Genomic DNA, 19,160 nt, shown 5'->3' on the forward strand with positions numbered 1-19,160 from the left:
GAAGAAAGAAGGAAGGAAGTGCTTAAAAGACTGCTAATGAAAAAGCAGGAAAAGAAAACCCTAGAACATTAGTAAGAAGTTATTCAAGCACAGAAACTGACATCATCTGGGATGTAGAGTTAATTCTTCAGTATAATCTTTTATTAAAGGGGAACTGTGCTAGGAATGTTGTGCAAAGGAAGTTCTTCTTTTTGAAGTGGCTACAATTGCTCTTTGGAGAATGAAGACAAGAACACATCCCATCTCACATCAGAGAGGACACTGAGGTATCTGCATGTTTTTTACTCTTAAGCTCTTACTAGATTAAGAACCAATTCCTCCCTGCCCACCCCCCCCCCAAGCTTTACTGAGGTGTACTTGACAAGATAAAGGAATTATTTTAATTGAGCTACAAAGACTTTCAGGTAGGACGGAATATGAGGAGTATTTTCCGATTCAAATCTGAATAAACAAAACAAAATGAACCCCGTCGCCCTTTCCCCTCTCCTCCCTGCTCTTTCCTGGGCAAATCTTTCTGTGAAGGCGAGGGAGCAGCTTCTCTGGATCCAGCTGGAGGGGCAGGCGGTGTGCGTGGTCAGCCAACGAATGAGTGAATGGAAGGGCATGGGAACCAGGGTACATCCCGGCCTTGGTATGCAGCAGGGTAGCCAAGCACAGTGCCACCATGCCACCCAGCCAGGGCTTCTCATTCAAATGTGGAATAGAAACAACAGCTTTCTGGGCTCCACAGACAGAACTGTAACTGGAAAACATACCATTCTTCTGATTCTGCTCAGTCTTGGGAAACCAAACAGTGTCAAAAAACCTGCATAATTAGCAAGCGGCTTTCACTGCTTTGGTGACATCAGTTTTAAGGTAGGTCTGAAGCTATGAATTACGGTCTTACAGTGTGTGTTCTGCCAAGGAAAATACAAAACTGTCTGCTTTGAAAAGTTTCGGTCTGCTGAGTAAATGACAAGCTGAGGCTGATACTGCAATTTACTTAGAAGCCACCAGATGTGGCAGGCAGCCATGAACTTGGGGGCAGTTTAGCCCATGGAACCCAATGGGTAAGTCTCAAAAGTAAGCAGGTTTTGAAAACTGGTTTTTATTTTATTTTTTTAAGATTTTATTTATTTGTCAGAGAGAGAGAGAGAGAGGGAGAGAACATGTGCATACAAGTAGGGGGAACAGCAGGCAGAGAGAGGAAACAGGCTCTCCACTGAGCGAGGAACATGATGTGGGACTCAATCCCAGGACCCTGGGATCATGACCTGAGCCGTAGGCAGACACTTAACTGACTGAGCCACCCAGGTGTCCCCTGTTTTTATTTTAGAAGTCAAAAAGATATATATGCATTTAGAATTAAGGTAATATTAGATGGGTGCCTTATTCTTAGTCTTCAGGCCTTACAATCTACACATTTAATGCAATCTGTATCAAAATACCACCAGCAATTTTCACAGAGTTAGAACGAACAGTTCTGAAATGTGTATGGACGAAGACCCCGAATAGCCAAAGCAGTCTTGGAAAAGCAACGCCAAGCCGGAGGCATCACAATTCTACACTTCGAGTTATATTACAAGCCGTATTAACCAAAACAGTATGGTACTGGCACAAAAGGAGATACGAAGATCAATGGAACAGAATTGAAAATCCAGAAAATCCAGAAATAAGCCCACAATTATATGGTCAATTAATCTTCAACAAGGCAGGAAAGAATATCCAACGGGAAAAAGACAGTTTCTTCAACAAACGGTGTTGGGAAAACAGGACAGCAACATGCAAAAGAATGAAACTGCACCACTTTCCTACACTGTACACAAAAATAATTTCAAAAAGGATTAAAGACCTATATATGAGACCTGAAACTATAAAGATTCTAGAAGAGAACACAGGCAGTAACTTTTTGGACATCAGCTGTAGCAACTTCTTTCTAGATATGAAACTTCTTTCTAGCTATGTCTCCTGAGACAAGGAAAATAAAAGCAAAAATAAACTATTGGGACTACATCAAAACAGAAAGCTTCTGTACAGCAAAGGAAATAGTGAACAAAACGAAAAGGCAACCTAGAGAATGGAAGAGGATATTTGCAAATGCCATATCCAATAAAGGGTTGGTATCCAAAATAAATAAAGAACTTATAAAATTCAATACCCCCCAAAAAGAAACAAACGAGCAAAGGGAAAAAGAGAGACAAACCAAGAAACAGACTCTTAATTATAGAAAACAAACTGATGGTTACCAGAGGGGAGGTGGGTGTGGGAAGGGGTGAAATGGGTGATGGGGGTTAAGACTAGACTTATCATGATGTGCACCAGCTGATGTACGGACATGTCTTATCACTACAGTATACAGCTGAAACTAATATAATACTGTATGTCAACTACCGGGAATTAAAATAAAAAGTTAAAATTAAAAAAAGAAGAAGAAAAGAAAATACCAGGCTTACAAGTCCCTGAGAGGCCAAAGCACATTTGGGGAGATCATTTCCCTTTGTACAACCTATACCACACTTTTATCTTTTGTTTTTGCAACATCTTGTAACTATAGAATTTCCAGGGCTATTTCTGGATAGTCCCAAGAGATGGAAACATAATTAACAGTGCTCCATATAAAATACAAGTTACGTAGACCATCACACTTTAATTACTCTCAGAATCCAACTCTAATGTAATAGGTATCAAGTTTCTTCTGGAGGAAAACACAGCAGGCCACTGCTATCTGAGTCTTCCAGATCTCTCTGATAATTCTGCACCGCCTTGTCGCTGCACCAAGATACTGTACTGCGATAAATGAATCAGATGATGCAATTAGGAAGCAGGTTCTTCAGGTTGCCCGTGTAATCACTCAGTCACGTCACAGGCATCTTCCAGCCGGCCTGGTTTTCTGGCACTGCAGACCCAGGACGCCTGAGGAGAGCAGCCCACGCCAATCAGGGGCTTGTAATTACCTTCTTGAACCACAAGGCATACAGAGGTCACATCCTGCTAATGCCACAATGAATTAAACCAAATAACACCCTCTGGAATCCTCCTTTAACCATAATGGAAGCTCCGAATCCCTACACACATGAGCCTGATAAATACTTCTGTAGATCAACGGACTTCGAAGCTGTCTGCCTGGGGGACATTAAACTATGAAAGCTGGGGACTGAAGGCTCTGCAGTGCAGTGTTCAGTGCGGGGGCCTGCCTGCTGGCTCTCATATCCCTGGCGATCCTGTGCTTTCTGAAGCGCTTTCAAGCCGGAGGGCCACAGGTTTAAAAAGGACATGGGGGAGGTTCAGAGAAGAACCACAGGACCAGAGAAAGCCTGCAGAATCAAACCGACTCAGAAAAGCCAAAGGAAGAGGAATTTCTCCATAGGGACAAGACCTAAAGAAATAAGGACCCTGGGGGCACCTGGGTGGCTCAGTGGGTTAAGCCGCTGCCTTCGGCTCAGGTCATGATCTCAGGGTCCTGGGATCGAGCCCCGCATCGGGCTCTCTGCTCAGCAGGGAGCCTGCTTCCTCCTCTCTCTCTGCCTGCCTCTCTGCCTGCTTGTGATCTCTCTCTCTGTCAAATAAATAAATAAATAAAATCTTTAAAAAAAAAAAAAAAAAAAATAAGGACCCTGAAAGCAAGGAAATAACTCAGTTACTGCATTTTGTCCCTGAGAAAGGACTAGGGAAAATTAAATTATACCGAGTACATTTAAGTTAGAAATACAGATTTACCTGATAATAAAGGTAATATTTGGAATGGGCTGCCAGGGACTTCTAAAAAGCCTTTGTTCATTCTGAATTTTACTCAACTATTTTTATGTAAGGTGCATTCTTATTTCTCAACCTTACTACGCAACTCTTTTGAATGGTGAGGTCAAGCAGTAATTTTCCCCAAAACAAAAAAACCTCTCGTGCTCTCTCAGTCTTTTGTATCTATCTTCTTTTCGTCCTTCTTTTCCTGTCAAACACTGTAAACGTCCACATCAGCTGGGCTCAGTCTGTGCCACTCAGCTTGTAGCCATATGGCTATGGGCGATGGCAGCACCATCCACAGCCGCTTGGGAGGCCCCAGAACACGAAGGCAGACAAGAGCCTGCAGAGTAAGGGAGAAGGCCTGGCAGTCACACAGGAGAGCCGGTGGGGACCTAAAGGAACAATGGGATGGAGGAAGAAGGCAACTGATTCAACCAGGATTCCCTAACACAGCCTCCAATTCCAAAGAGAAAACAAAACAGTAAGTTCCAACTAAATTAAAAAAAAAAAAAAAAAAACAAAAAACAGAAGGTGTCTGGGAGGTGGGCGTTGTGTGAACTCAGCCAACCTCAGAGCTCCCCCCTTTCCAAATCTCAGCTCAAGTGGGGAGGTAAACACTTTCTTGCCCAGTTTTCCTAGCCCCCAAGTGAAGATCTGACCGTTCACCATCTCTGAAGTAATTTTCTCCACCTGTACAAAAGGAAGAAAATCTCTGCGCCCTATGTTCCCAGGTTAGGAAAGCTAATGAGAAAACATGTTAGAAACAACTGAGGTTCTCGTAAAACAGATGCCCAGGGAGTACGGCACCTCCTGTCGTTTTTGACTTGTTTTTTTCAGGGTGCATTGGTCTTTATTCCTGCTCTCACAAAAATGCACATAAATTCCAGAGTTGCCTCCCACGAAGGGAAAACACCCCCATGGTGAGATTCTGAGGACTGCCTGTGAGTCCCGCCATCTGACCCTGGTTTAGGAAATGAAGCCAGTCCATTTGGCCCACCAAGCCCCCAAATTCCCAGGCCTGAGAAGTCCCAAGTGCAAGGGAGGGCAGGTGAGCCACCACATGGAGGGAGGGTTCAAGGCTAGAAGGCTTATAGCAAAAGAAAACTTACAGAATTCTTAGTTGTTTTAACCTTTCTTCCAGGATTTTTATACCTCCTCTCATTTGTAAGGTCTTCATTTTTTAAACCTTACTTTTCATGTGGAAATACGAAATACTGTTTTAAAACAGTGTGCCTTAATATCACTTCTTGTGCATCTGCACTATACGCTGTGGTGCACTGATCTAGTAAGTCTCACACCTCTCCCTATTTTCGAGACATGATCCAACTATGCAGAAAAGCCCCCTGTGCTGGGTATTTCTGTAACAAAAGGCAGTTTAAAAGGTGCCAACTGCTCTCTTGTTTACATTTCCCCTCGCTTTGACAAAAAGAGATGATACCCAGGGTCCTCTTTAAGGATTTTTCTCCTCATCAAAGCCCAGCACGTACCAGTAATGAATCTTTCAAAAAGCATTCGATCCTTCTCAGGAAATTTCTCGCACTGGAGATCAGCTTTTCAAAAAGATGCAGTGTTGCTTTTTCAAGGCTGGGAAGGTGCCGAAGCCAGAGGCAGACTACAGCGGACTCGGGGAGAGAGATCTTCTTCCTTTCAGAAAGAATAAACACATTTTAAACAGAAATGGGTTACTAAGAAAATAAGATTGAGAGAGATCAAAATGCAGTAACGAGTCCAGTTTGTGAATCTTCTTTTCATCATGGCCGTATAGCAGTTAACATTTATAGTAATCAATGAATATTTACCAAGCGTCATTTGCAAAATAATGTGAATCTGCTTCCAATTCAAGAAATTAGAGAAATGCCCAAAGTAAGAAATGCTTTCCAAAAGGAAAAACAAGCAGTAGTGATGGAACAAGTGTTAGTGAGGGAAGATTAGTGATAAAGAATAAGATGGGAAAAGGCCTTTAAGTATACAGTCCTGAATTTAAGAAATAGTTCTGTTTGAATGTACATTGTAAGGATTTCAAGTATGTAATCAGACCTGGGTTTGAGTCCCAGAGCCGCCACCCACTAACTCAGTGGCCTTGGGAAAGTTACTTAGCCTCTAAACCTCAGTGCACTTGATGAAGTTCTAGAACCTAGGTGAGGTTCAGTGGGCTGAGGTCCAGCGCCAATGACCAAGAAAGAATTCTTGAGACATCTTTGGTGCAAAATGGTGGTTTATTAAAGCACGGGTACAGGACCCATGGGCAGGAAGAGCTGCTCCCCGGGTTGTGAGGGATGGCAAGGTATGTACCCTGCGGTTGGGGGAAGGTGAGGGGAAGGGAGGTTTCAAGGGAGCTTTCATATGCTAAAGAGGGCCTACAAGGTGCCGGGATACCGGAGGCCTTGTGACTTGATCAATGTTGTCTTTTGGCAAGCCATTCACATTTCTGCTATCAAGCGTCTTTGTTAGTGAGTTTTGGGTTTGGAAGAAATTTAACTTTATTTAGGGCTTGAGGAACTGAGTTATTTGCCTCTGGAAATTGTGCTATTGATAAGGTAACTTCTTTGTTTGTAGATCTATAGGATATTTGTAAACCAAGGGAGAATCCTGTCTTGCAGGATTGTGATATCTGCAAGTTAACTATTTCTTATGGTGGTCAGGAGTGCCTGGGGAATGTCACACACATTACCGAGGGGAGCGGGTGGAGAGGGGGTGCAAGGAGCCAGCTTTTGCTTTGTCTTCAGCCAGTCTCCTGCTCCCTCATCACACTCACATGTCAAGTGGGCCTACCTCACTCACTGTGATCTCAGAAGGATTGAATGCAATAATACATACATGTTCAGAGATTAGGACAATGCTTGACATCTAGTAAATATTCAATGACTGTATTTGTCAATCTGTTGCTTGAAAGTTAAAAAATATTTTCCTTTAGTAATAATTTCAAAAATGGCAGTTATGGCCTGGTAGAGCCATAGCTCATCCCCACCATGATACTCTATAGGCCCCCAATATGTATGTTGGGGGTTTCCACATACATACAGCTATGTTTCCACAGGAGAATGTATTTGGAGGTCCTCCTGAGTCAGGTCAGTGAATCGGGGGTTGTACCCCCTCCCCTGGGAGGTACCACGAGGGCACACCTAATTCTGATCCACCAGAGGCCCTGGGACAGCAGTAGGGCTGTCGCCCCAGGGCACTCCCTGTGAACACTGGGTCTCTTTAGGTCTAGGGAGACTTCTCTTTGTTCTTTCAGCCCAGCTTTCCAAGGCCTCCCTCCCTCTTCACCTGTGGCACCACAGACAGCAGAGTGCTTTCCAGGTTCTGCCCAAGATGTTTGCTGCCTTTACTAAGAAAAAGAAAAGCTCAGGGCACAAAGGCTCCCTATTAGCCCCAAACCCCGTCAGGCTTTCCCTTCACCATTGCTTCTGGGCCATTTCTCTGCAGGAGCTGGCACGAAGCCCAGAGCATGGGTGCAGGGGCAGGAAATGAATAGGCGAGTCACAGTGCAATTTCCTGTGACTTCTCTTTTTTCTTCTCCCTCAGCGTAACTCCTGTAGACCTTTGTCTTGGATTAACTCTGGGGCAAGGCCAGACAAAGCTGAAGAGTTGGAAGGACTCTCACAAAGCAGAAGCGAGGCCCTTCTGACCCTTTCTCATCTCACATTCTCACCCTGAGCTTCGGCTCCTCTGGGAAGTCTTGCAGAGCCCCTTCCCTTCACCTCCCCACACCTGGCCGGGGGGGCTCCTCTCCTGTATCACCTGGCACATCGGAGGGCCATGCTACGGATGTCCTCTCTTATGCCACTGGGGCTTTGGGCTGCAATTCCCATGCCACCTCCCCTCTCATCCTGGATGACAAGGAGCTGGTGGGCATCCATGCAAGGAAGAGTGCCAGGCGCAGGCCAAGCAGCTGGGAACAAAACAGACCTAGTCTGTACCCCTAGCACTTGGGGCCCAGTGGGAAGTACATGTACACATACCAAACTGAGGAAAAGGCAATGAAGGAAAAGGACAGGCTGAGGTAAAAGAGAGTAACAGAAGGGGCCTGACTTGGATCGGGTGGTCAGGATGGCTTCTCCAGCTGAGTTGAGATTAGCTAGGTGAAGAGTAGCCGGAAGGGCATTCAGGCAGAGGGAATGGCAGCCTTGATGGTCCTAAGCCAGGGAAGAGCAAGGTCAGAAGGAGAGAGAAACCCCAGACGAGCGAAGGTGAGGTGGTTGTAAGGCTTTGGGATTAGAAATTTTGGGAAATTAGAAATTTGGGAATAGAAATTCAGTGATTATTCTGGTCCGAAGGACTTTACAGAGAGGAGTGCCAGGATGCCGTTTATAGTCAATGATCAGTCCAGCTGCAGCAGAGAGAACTGAGTGTGGGCCTAGAATGGGTGTGGGGAGCCCGGGGTAGCCGGTGCTGGCGTGACCTGGGCAGCAGTGGAGGAGTGAAGGGTACTGGCACGTACCTCAGCAGTAACATCAAAAGGAACTGGCAATGAATGTGCTGAGAGGTGGTGAAGGTGAGGTAGGAATCAAGGCTTCCCAGCTTTCTTGAGCAACTGAGCTGGATGGAAAGAAGGAAAGATAAGATCTGTGAAGGATTTACTGAAAGCTCAGTTTGGGTATAGGAATTTAGAATATCTGAGGTACACTCAAAGAAGAGCGACTAAATAGGTCCTTGAATATCCAAGATGGAAGTTGTGGGGAGAGGCCTGGGCTAAAGATCTACATTAAGGAACCAACAGCCAGCATGGAGTGGCATGGAAGTGGAGAACTCCCAAGAGAAGTCTGTGTGGGAAAGAAGAGGGTTCAGGTCTGTGCCCTGAGCAGTGCCAACAGGCCGATAAAGATGAGGTGTTGCAGGTGGAGGAGGCGGGAGACACACCAGCAGGGAACAATGTCACCAAGAAAGAGAAGGCCTGGCTCTGACCAGCACTGCTGAGACTGAGGACATGGGGAGGGAACCACATGCACAACACTGGGCAGGCCCTTAGAGACCTCCCCAAGGACATGGTTTTCACAGCATAACAGAATCCAAGGGCAGTCAATAAGGAGAGAAGGTGGAAGTGCAGCCATTATTGAAGAAAGGTCTTCAGACGGACAGCTATGATGGGAGTGACAGCAGAAGGCTGCACAGTGGTGGCCTGTGTGCGGGGCAGTATGGCCGACTGGTGAGCCGGGGGAGAGGAGCGAGAGAGGGTGAGGCCTGGTAGCTGTCATTTATTAATCACTTACCTGAAACCATGCTAAAGCATTTTACTTGTATTTTAATTCTGCAAAACAGGTACCTTAATTATTCTTATTTTATAGACAAGGCATCTGAGGTCAAAGAGGGACCAAGGACTCACAGCTATGATCTGCACCCAGGAGGTCTGATCCCGGAGCTGGCTGTACACCTGTTTCTCCACTCTGTGGACTGGAAAGTGGAGGGTGCTGCTCAGAAGAGGGGCCCTGGCCCAGGGGAGTGAGCAGACGGCCTTCCTGGATAAGCAAGATGCCTGGCCCTATGTTCACTCCCCTCAGTGTTTGGAAAAGTCTTTTCAAAGTCTAGGCTGTCAGCCAGTTTTAGTCACATTAATAGACCCTTGGGAGAGGTTTCCATCCAGCTTTCTACAGGAGAACATCCCTGGATAACAAGGGTTATCTGTGGCCTCTGTCATGAACCACAAAGCCCACAAGAGGCTGGGATGCTCTGAGTGGCAGAGGAAACTTGGCTGCTCAGTGGCTCCTTCCTTCCCAAACAGCAGGGATGTCTTTTGACCTGCATTCACCACATGTTATTTTATTTTTTTCAGGATCCATATGAAGTAACTATGTACAGCATTAGAGAAGTTTCTCACTTCAGTGAGAGTTTTTTTTTTTTTTTAAGATTTTATTTATTTGACAGACAGAGATTCCAAGTAGGCAGAGAGAGAGGAGAGAAGCAGGCTCCCTGCTGAGCAAAGTCCTATGCGGGGCCCGATCCCAGGACCCTGGGATTATGACCTGAGCCGAAGGCAGAGGCTTTAACCCACTGAGCCACCCAGGTGCCCCTTCAATGAGAGTTCTTCATGCAGCACCATTCCCAGGACCTCTGAGCAGCCATGTGCATCAAGTGTGACTTTTACCTAATGGTCACAGTGGCCGAGTGATGCCTGGCAGCACAACGGTATGAGCTGTTGAGAGTGGATGAACATGAGCAAATCTAAAAAGGAAGCTAGTGTAAAATGGCAGTTCCATCAAATATCTGAAATAGAAGATATTGCTTAGTTAAAAATTTACATAAGATCTGCAAAATTATATACTCAAGTCAGTAAGTATATAATATTTTTGTTCTATTCTCAAGACACAGTTCTATTCTCTGTATTGTATGTTGGGCTCTGGGAGGCTTAATCGGTTAGTGGCTGCCTTCAGCTCAGGTCATGATCCCAAGGTCCTGGGATCGAGCCCCACATCTGGCTCCTTGCTCAGCAGGGAGCCTGCTTCTCCCTCTGCCTGATGCTCCCCCTGCTTGTGCTTGCTCTCTTTACCCCCATCCCCTGTGTCAAATAAATAAATATTTTTAAAACACAAAACATAAAAAATAAAAAATGTGTATGTTAACAATTACCTTTTTATTACCTTTTATTCAGAGTATGCTCTATTATTTGCTGTGATTAAATTTATGAACCCACGTTTAGTATTTGAACAAAACAATCTATTTTTCTCTAAAACATCAAAAATTTAACTCTTTATAATCAATACTGGTGAGGAAGAAATCATCAAAACAGTATGATCTTAATATACTTGCATAACAGAATTTGGCCCAACACATTCATATCATGTAAAATGTTCTATAAGTGTACCAGGTTGGTTTTGAAATAAAAAAGGCAAATTACATTATATGTCCATTATATCTCAATAAAACCAGTGGCTGGGGAGAGGCAAATTATGAAAGAAGAACGCAAATGACCAATAAAAGTATGCAGATTTTCAACCTTATTAAGAGTAAAGGAAGGTAAACTAATACAGCTATCATTTTTTGTCCTCACACATCAGCAAATGTTTAGGACAACATTCAGTGCTAAAGTAGGTACAGGGGACATATGTTCTCAGAGGTAGATGGAATGGCTCTGCTCTTTTGGTTATGCATACCACCTAACGAATCGTAAAGCAGATATCATCCTGGCCTTCATAACCATACTTTCGTGAATCTGCCTGGCAGAAATAGAAGCATCAGTTGGAGGACAGTCACTGTAGCAATGTTATAAAAACAAAATTAAAAACAACTTGAATGCACATAAAGTACCTGAATAAACTAATGTCCATTCATATCACGGAATATGGTCCTATTTTATAAAAATGAGCTGGATTTATATCCCTTGAGGGCTAGTCAAGATGTGTTGGTGAAAAAACAGGTGTAATGCTGTTTTTGGTTTTTGTTTCTAAAACTACTTAAAAACTTCTTAAAAAACTATTTTAAAAAAGAGAAAAATTGTTTTATATAGATTCCTATGTTTATAAGAATATAAGGTATGGTTATCAGAAGTACTAGAGGGTGATAATGAGGATAATTGACATTTTCTGTCTATGCTTCTGTATTGTATAGTTTGACCTGATAAAATGAATATATATATATATTTTTTTTTTTTTTTAAATTTTATTTATTTGACAGACAGAGACCACAAGCAGGCAGAGAGGCAGGCAGAGAGAGAGGAGGAAGCAGGCTCCCTGCTGAGCAGAGAGCCCGATGCGGGGCTCGATCCCAGGACCCTGAGATCATGACCTGAGCCGAAGGCAGCGGCTTAACCCACTGAGCCACCCAGGCGCCCCTGAATATATATATTTCTGTGGAAATTTAAAGAGTCAGTAAAGTCACAGAAGATAAAAATGTTTTAAGGGACACTGAAAAATTTCATTCTACTGAACATGTGTTAGTCATAGAAACACTAAGGCTGTCCTTTTTCTACTCTAACTATACCTACTCCATCTATCTAGCCTACACAATGATCAAAAGTTGGTTCTCCCAAATTCCTAGCTAATAATCATGGCGTGTTTTCTGCATTATAGCTATGTTTTAGGAAAATGAGATTGGGTGTTTGGGACTTATATGTAATACATTAAAAGTTTCTCATTTAAGGGGCACCTGAGCAGCTCAGTCATTAAGTGTCTGCCTTCGGCTCAGGTCATGATCCAGGGTTCCGGAATCAAGCCCGAAATGAGAGCTTTCTGCTCAGCAGGAAGCCTGCTTCCCTCTCTCCCACACCCCCTGCTTGTGTTCTCTCTCACTGTGTTTCCCTCTGTCAAATAAATAAATAAAAATCTTTTTAAAAAAATAGTTTCTCATTTAAAATAGGAGAAATAGGCTACCGGTCAGTGCTTTCCTGTAGAACATCTGAGTCTTATTACTTTTTTTTTTAAAAAGATTTATTTATTTATTTGAGAGAAAGAGAAAGAGAGAGAACGTGTGTGTGAAGTGGGGGGGAGGGGGGAGCAGAGAGAGAGAATCTTCAAGCAGACTCTCAGCCGAGTGGAGAGCCTGACATGCGGCTCCATCCCACGACTCATGAGATCATGACCTGAGCTGAAACTAAGAGCTGGACACCCAACCCACTGAGCCACCCAGGAGTCCCAAACATCTGAATCCTAGTAACAATTTCTGACACAAGGCAGGAGAAGCCTGACAGGATACTACGTGTCCAACATCTCCTGCTATTAAAGTCTACTTGATAAATACCTCCTTGGCATTTAGAAAACTGTACTTTGTTTTTCCAAAATACTGAGGCTGTTGTTTGTCCCATCTTTTCCAAAAAGAGACAGTATATAAAGAAACTGGTTCAGGTGCTTAATAATTTTGGCTCCAGTTTTTTTGTCTAGCTACAATAAAAACAGAATGTTCAATTCGATTCTTTGCAAGAACAGTTCCGAATGAGGGCAGGGCCTGTTGGTAGGGAATGTCAGAGAGGCAAAGGGAAGGAAGAGGCCTCCTCACTCAAGACAAACATAGGCAGTATTCCACCTTTCCAAACCAGAAAGAGATCAGGGGTGTTTGGGTTGCCAGAGAAGCCCACAAAAATTGGGATCAGCTTTTCTGGAGAAGTACTTAATTCCAAGGAATTGGAAAGAATACTCTCTATTATATCCCAAAGGATATAATATGTATTTCCATGTATTCCATAATATGCACTTCATGTATTTCCATGAAAAGTTGATTTAAGAAGTATAACGAATTTGAGGACTGTGCCATCATTGCCACTTACATGTTCAAAGAAATCACTTTTCAAAACAAAGAGCAGAAACACCAAGCAAAGGAAATGTCCAAACCCAAACATACTGGAATATCTATTACAAATCAGAATCAGGTTTTTATTTGAAAAGTAAACTTTTTCAATGACTAATTTTGTGACCATATCTTATTAAAGTTTAAAAAAAAAAAGAGGATCTCAGGAAGTCTAAATAAATGAATAAATAAAGTTTTAGTTATTACTACTCTTCTTTGCTACCTTTCTGTCCTTGGTATTACCCTAGTCTTTCTTCATTTATAGACATTTGCCTTTATCATTTGACAACACTTGAACCCTGTTTTTCTTATCTGAGCTGAAAAAGCAAAGAACCAGAAGCTTGGCAAAAGGTCAGGCTTTTCTTGCAATATATTTTCTTTTACTCCAAAGGTAAGCACCTTTGGAGGCTGTATTAGTTCTTTCACCAACAGGATTTAAAAAAAAATTTTAATAGGGAATAAAATATATATGTGTGTGTGTGTGTGTGTGTGTGTATGTATATAGGTATATATGTATATACATACACACACACATACATATGTATGTATGCATAAGGAATTTAGCTTACATTTGGTCTTGGCTCAGTAATATTTCCATTAGAAGGAAAAGATGTAAGCTTGAGAAAACATAATAAAACATTATAAAAAATGATATAATTACTAAAGTCAACAGTAAAAGCACCATGTGAACAGTTACGAACATTTACTCTGGGTGTGAGGCACCACGCTAAACATATTACAGACATGAGACCCGTTCAAATACATTTCAGTGTGCCTTATGCCGGTTATCCCACCACAGTTATAATAGGCAGCGCCCTTTGAGCTCTCCAAAGTGTTTTGGTGAGGATTATGAACGGTACGGTCACACCGTGAGGCCAGTTGGTTGGTCAGTCCTGCATTCATTCTTCCTTTCATTTGTTCAACTGACTTACTCATTCTAGTATGTAGAAAAAACTCTCTATCCGGTCATGAAACTCCTCAATAGTTTTGAAGCAGTGGAGTTAGATTTACCTTAGAGGCCACGTCACGTTGAGTCACTTACACTCCACAGACCCCCGGAAGGATTCCAGCAGCCCTCCCAGAAAGGTTGTATGCAGCCAGCAGCCTGCATACAGGCTGTGAGGGCAACTCCAGGAACAGACCTGGGAAGTTAGGTTTGACATTTAGGCCAATAAATTAAATATTTCCTCTAGGTTATCTAAACTGCAGAGGGGGGCAAGAATCTGCTGTTTAAAAGAAGACAGGCAGCTCTTTTCTGAAAATACATGACTGTGTCTGGAAGCCAAGGCCACAGACTCCCAGCCAATAGTAAAACAGATGGAATTCCACTAGTGTATTGTGGTAGGCAAACAGCTGGAAGTCTAAACACAGGGCAGGGCGCTCTGGTCAAAAAAAGTATGTGGTTTCTAAATGACCACAGAGCACATTTGGGGAACTGCTCAAGGGGCTGGAGGGAGAACAGTGCTGGGTGTGGGGTGGTAACTTGCACTGACCGACTGAATCAGCCTCTCCATGTCAACTTGTGGCTGGGATGCTCTGTCCATGGGAAAGTGTCCATGGAAAAGTGCCAGCCCTTACACCACTACTTGGGGAACTTGCTGAGCTGAAGCCATAGGAATTGGACAAGTTGAAGGCCACCCAGCATTTCTGGACTGTCTGTCCCCCATGGATTAGCAGATATAATTTTCCAAACCAAATAAATTTTATTAGTTGCTGAGGGAGAACATGCTATCAGAAGTAAAATAAACAGCAAAGGAGTTCAGGCCTACCCATGAAGCCACTGCACTCAGCACTCTGCCTGAGCACTGCGGGTGGAGCAAAAGTAGCCATTTTCTGAGCATGTCTCTTCCTCACCAGTAATTTCTGAAACAGTTTTGAGAGGTTTCGCAGAGGATGACAAGGGGCGTTCTCCTCCCACTTCCCTTTAAGTCTTGCTGAAAAAGCTTGGAAGCACAGGTCGCTAAGACCTTATAATTTGATAAAATGTATTACTAAATAAATCAGAAATAGAGCTGCAATGGTGAAAGGCAAAGAGCATTTTACTTAAAAGTAAATACTTTGAAAAACTGCTTTGGAGTATGAAAAATGAAAGTTGGTAGGGTCAGCCACCAGAAACTGAAGTATGTACTCAGGTAAATGATGTGAAGCACATTTATTACATTATACAAACTTTTTTTTTTATTAAAGATTTTATTTACTTATTTGACACAGAGAGAGAGAGATCACAAGTAGGCAGAGAGGCAGGCAGAGAGAGAGGGCGAAGCAGGCTCCCTGCTGAGCAGAGAGCCCGATGCGGGACTCAATCCCAGGACCCTGGGATCATGACCCGAGCCGAAGGCAGGTCATGAGCCACCCAGGTGCCCCACATTATACAAACTTTTAAATTGATTATTACTTAGTATCTTACATAAATAACAAATATAATTGATCAGGGGCACCTGGGTGGCTCAGTGGGTTAAGCTACCACCTTCGACTCTGGGATCGAGCCCCGCATGGGGCTCTCTGCTCAGCGGGGAGCCTGCATCCCCCTCTCTCTCTGCCTGCCTCTCTGCCTACTTGTGATCTCTCTCTCTGTCAAATAAATAAATAAAATCTTTAAAATATATCTATTTGATCAGACTCCTCAGGAAATTCAGACTTATTAGGTAAACTCTGACAGGTTTACAGTAAGTAGAAAAAGACTATATTTTTTAAACATGAGAATTCGGTTTTGCTTTTTTTCAACATCAAATAATTTAACCTATTTTCTAAATCTTACTTCAACAAATTCCTGCATTATAACATTCCATGTAAAATGAAATTAAAATTTACGTTTTTACATTAATTTTTAAGAGTTATATATGAAAAATAGCAAATACCCTACTGGTAATTACTTCTCTGAACTAACTGAAAGAACAATAGTGATTTTTGAGATGTTCATTTTCCAAATGCAATGATATAATAAAAATCAATTTAAAGATGGGAGAAGATATGCTTACTACAGATAAAAAAATTCAAAGAAAAAAAATCCCAAAATACAATAAAAACCTTCGAAGTAAAAAAAAATGTCTAAAACCTATATGTGTGGAAAACATTAAAACACTCTTTTAAGACCAAAAAGTAAACCTGAACAAATGGAAAGATATAAGTGTTTTTGGACAGGTGGGCACAAAGCCTTCATGTCAGAAACAGCCAGTTCTCTCTCAGTTAACCTATCTATTTCCCAAGAGCCTCCCACAGACAACATTAGGTATCTTTCCTGAAGCTAGACACAATGGTTTCAAAGTTTACTTAAAAGATAAAACAAGCAAGAATTGCCAGAAAAACCCTAAAAAGCTAGAGAAATGAGGGAGAACTAGCTTTATTTTTATATTAGGTATATTTGAAAGGCTCCATGATTAAAACAAAGTGGTACTGGTATGTGACTATACAACAGGCCAAAAAAAAAAAAAAAAACAACCAACAAAAACCCAAAACCAAAAAACCAACCCATAGAACAGAAAAAAACAAAATAGGCCCAAATGCATACAGAAATTGGAAGTGTCATTAAGAGGGCAAGGAGTTTGCACACTTTATCATACTTGAAATGGCAGAATACTCTGCAATCTGAGAGTGGGTAAAGCAACCATATTACTTCAATAAATACTTTGCAAAACCAAAACAAAGAGAAATTGGGAACCTAGAGATTGAAAGAGACTTTTGAACCTATCAGTGAACTTGGGACTCTGATTCCAAAAGAACCAACTGTTAAAAAAAATTTCTGGGGACACCTGGGTGGCTCAGTTGGTTAAGCGGCTGCCTTCGGCTCAGGTCATGATCCCAGCGTCCTGGGATCGAGTCCCACATCGGGCTCCTTGCTCAGCGGGGAGCCTGCTTCTCCCTCTGCCTCTGCCTACCACTCTGTCTGCCTGTGCTCATGCTCTCTCTCTCTCTCTAACAAATAAATAAATAAAATCTTTAAAAAAAAAAATTTCTGAGACAATCAAGAGAATTTACTGTCTGACTAAATATGTGATGGTGCTAAGGAATCAGTATCAATTTTTAAATATAATAATGCTATTGTAGTTAGTTATACAATATATATACATATTTTGAAAATATACATATTTTCAAATACACTCTATGGAGACTTCCAATTTCCTGTTGCACATGAAAGGAGCTTGGAAGTCATCACCCTATCTTAACAACAAGTACAAAGCAGAGCACACTGAAAAATCAACAACTCTTCTTGTATCCTTAAAAGTGGGTAGGACATAGGACAAATCTTGGCCCCCAAGACTGAAAAGACAAATAAGCAAATACAAGAAATCGTGACTTACTCAAGCAGAAATCTGTAAGTAGAATCTGCCCTAGGAACCAGTGCCAGGTAGGAAAACCTGAACTAGAATTAGTGAGTGGCTGGAGGTTCAGTGTGGACAACTCTGAGAGTGAAAAACTTCTGTGGGGTCCAGTCATAGAGGGTCCCCATAATATTATGAAATTTGCCTCCAGGAGGTTAACCAGGTTCTTAGAGTAAACGTTGGGAGTAAATCTACTTCTGCTTTAGGTTTTCAATACGATAGAGCACTCCATTCTTAACAAGGTCTGTCCTCAAGGAAAACTAGTTTACCAGAGCCTAACCTCATGTCATATGCTCAGAGCCTAACAGACCTGTGGGAAGGCAAATAACCAATTCCAGCCAGCTCTGGGCATCTGTTCTAAGTAAGGGGAAGGAAAAAAAAAAAAAACAAGAAACCTGTGTGAGGTTCACAATCAGAGGCATAAGCTCACTAAAGGACTGAGACCTAATTTTAAGACCATAGAACACTTTCCCTGCTCTCATATCTCACCACCAAACTACAAAAGCCTATTTACAGCAGTCTTGTTACACAGTACATCATCTCTAGCTATCAAAAAAAGAGTGACAAAGCATATCAAAAGGAGACAAACCCCCACAATTTTAAGAGACAGAGCAATAACCAGAACCAGGCATAGAGAGATGTTACAATTATCAGACTTGGAATTAAACACAACTATGATTAATATGCTAAGAGCACTAACAGACAGCATGCCAGAACAGATGGGCACTGTAAGCAGAGATGGGAATCTTAAAAAAACAAAGAGAAATACGAGAGATCAAAACCACTGTAACAGAAATGAAGAATACCTTTGGTGGGCTAAACCATAGACTGGCTGAGGAAAGAATGTACGAGCTAGAGGATATATCCACGGGAACCTTGAAAACCAAAAAGAGAAAAAAAAGACGAATAAAACAGAAGAGAATGTCTAACGAATGTGGGACAACTATAAAATATGTAACATATGTGTAATGGGTGTACTAGAAGAAGAGGGAGAGAGAAAAAAAATTTTTTTGAAAGCACTGACTAAGAATTTTCCCAAATTAATGTCCGGTACCAAATCACAATCCTAGAAGTCCAGTGAAAACCAAGTGGGATAAATGACAAAAGACTACACCTAAGCATATCATTCTGGAACTACAAAAATATCAAAGATAAGGAAAATATCTTGAAAGAAGCCAGAGGGAAAATACAACACTTAAAATTTTTATTTATTTATTTATTTACTCCTAGAGAAAGTGGGAGAGTGTGAGTGGCGGGAGGGGCAGAGGGAGAAAGTCTTCAAGCAGACTCCCCCTGAGTGTGGAATCCCACGCAGGGCTTGATCTCACAACCCTGAAATCATGACCTGAGCCAAAACCAAGAGTAAGACACTTAACCAACTGAGCCACCCAAGTGCCCCTACATCTTAATTATAGAGAAAAGAGATAGGATTATATCCAACTTCCCAGAAACCATGCAAGCAGGAAAAAAGTGGAGTGAAATATTTAAAGCATTGAGAGAAAAAAAAATACACCACCTGAAATTCTGTACCCTGCCAAATTATTCTTCCAAAGTGAAGGAGAAACAAAGGCTTTTCCAGAAAAAACAAAAATTGAGGAGTTTTGTTGCCCGTAGACCTACCCTGTAAAGAAATTAAGGGAAGTTCTTCAGAGAGAAGAAAAGTAACATAGGTCAGATATTCAGTTCTCCATAAAGAACATCAAAGAAAAAAATAATGAAGGCAAAATAAAAACTTTATCTTATTCTTAACTGATGTAACAGAAAATAGACTGTTCAAATAATAAATAGGAACAATGTACTTGATTATGTATGTTTATGTGTGTATATATGCGTAGGGTGCTTACATATAAGTGAAATGAATGATACAAGAGACAGAAAGGAGGAATTAGGATTATTTTGTTATTTAAAGGT

At 42.0% G+C, this 19,160-nt stretch overlaps 1 protein-coding gene across 1 annotated transcript in view; it reads right to left on the minus strand.

Moving 5' to 3' along the window:
• LOC111139106 (Fanconi anemia complementation group C) overlaps positions 1 to 19,160 on the minus strand; it is a 173,140-nt gene that overhangs the window by 35,070 nt on the left and 118,910 nt on the right. Inside the window, exon 7 of the mRNA XM_022491255.1 lies at positions 5,205 to 5,361. Within this exon, the coding sequence (XP_022346963.1) occupies positions 5,205 to 5,361 (157 nt within the window). The remainder of the gene's footprint in view (positions 1 to 5,204; positions 5,362 to 19,160) is intronic.

This window comes from Enhydra lutris, unplaced genomic scaffold, assembly GCF_002288905.1.
Source record: "Enhydra lutris kenyoni isolate GAN:26980312 unplaced genomic scaffold, ASM228890v2 scaffoldscaffold95, whole genome shotgun sequence".
Lineage (NCBI taxonomy): Eukaryota > Metazoa > Chordata > Mammalia > Carnivora > Mustelidae > Enhydra > Enhydra lutris.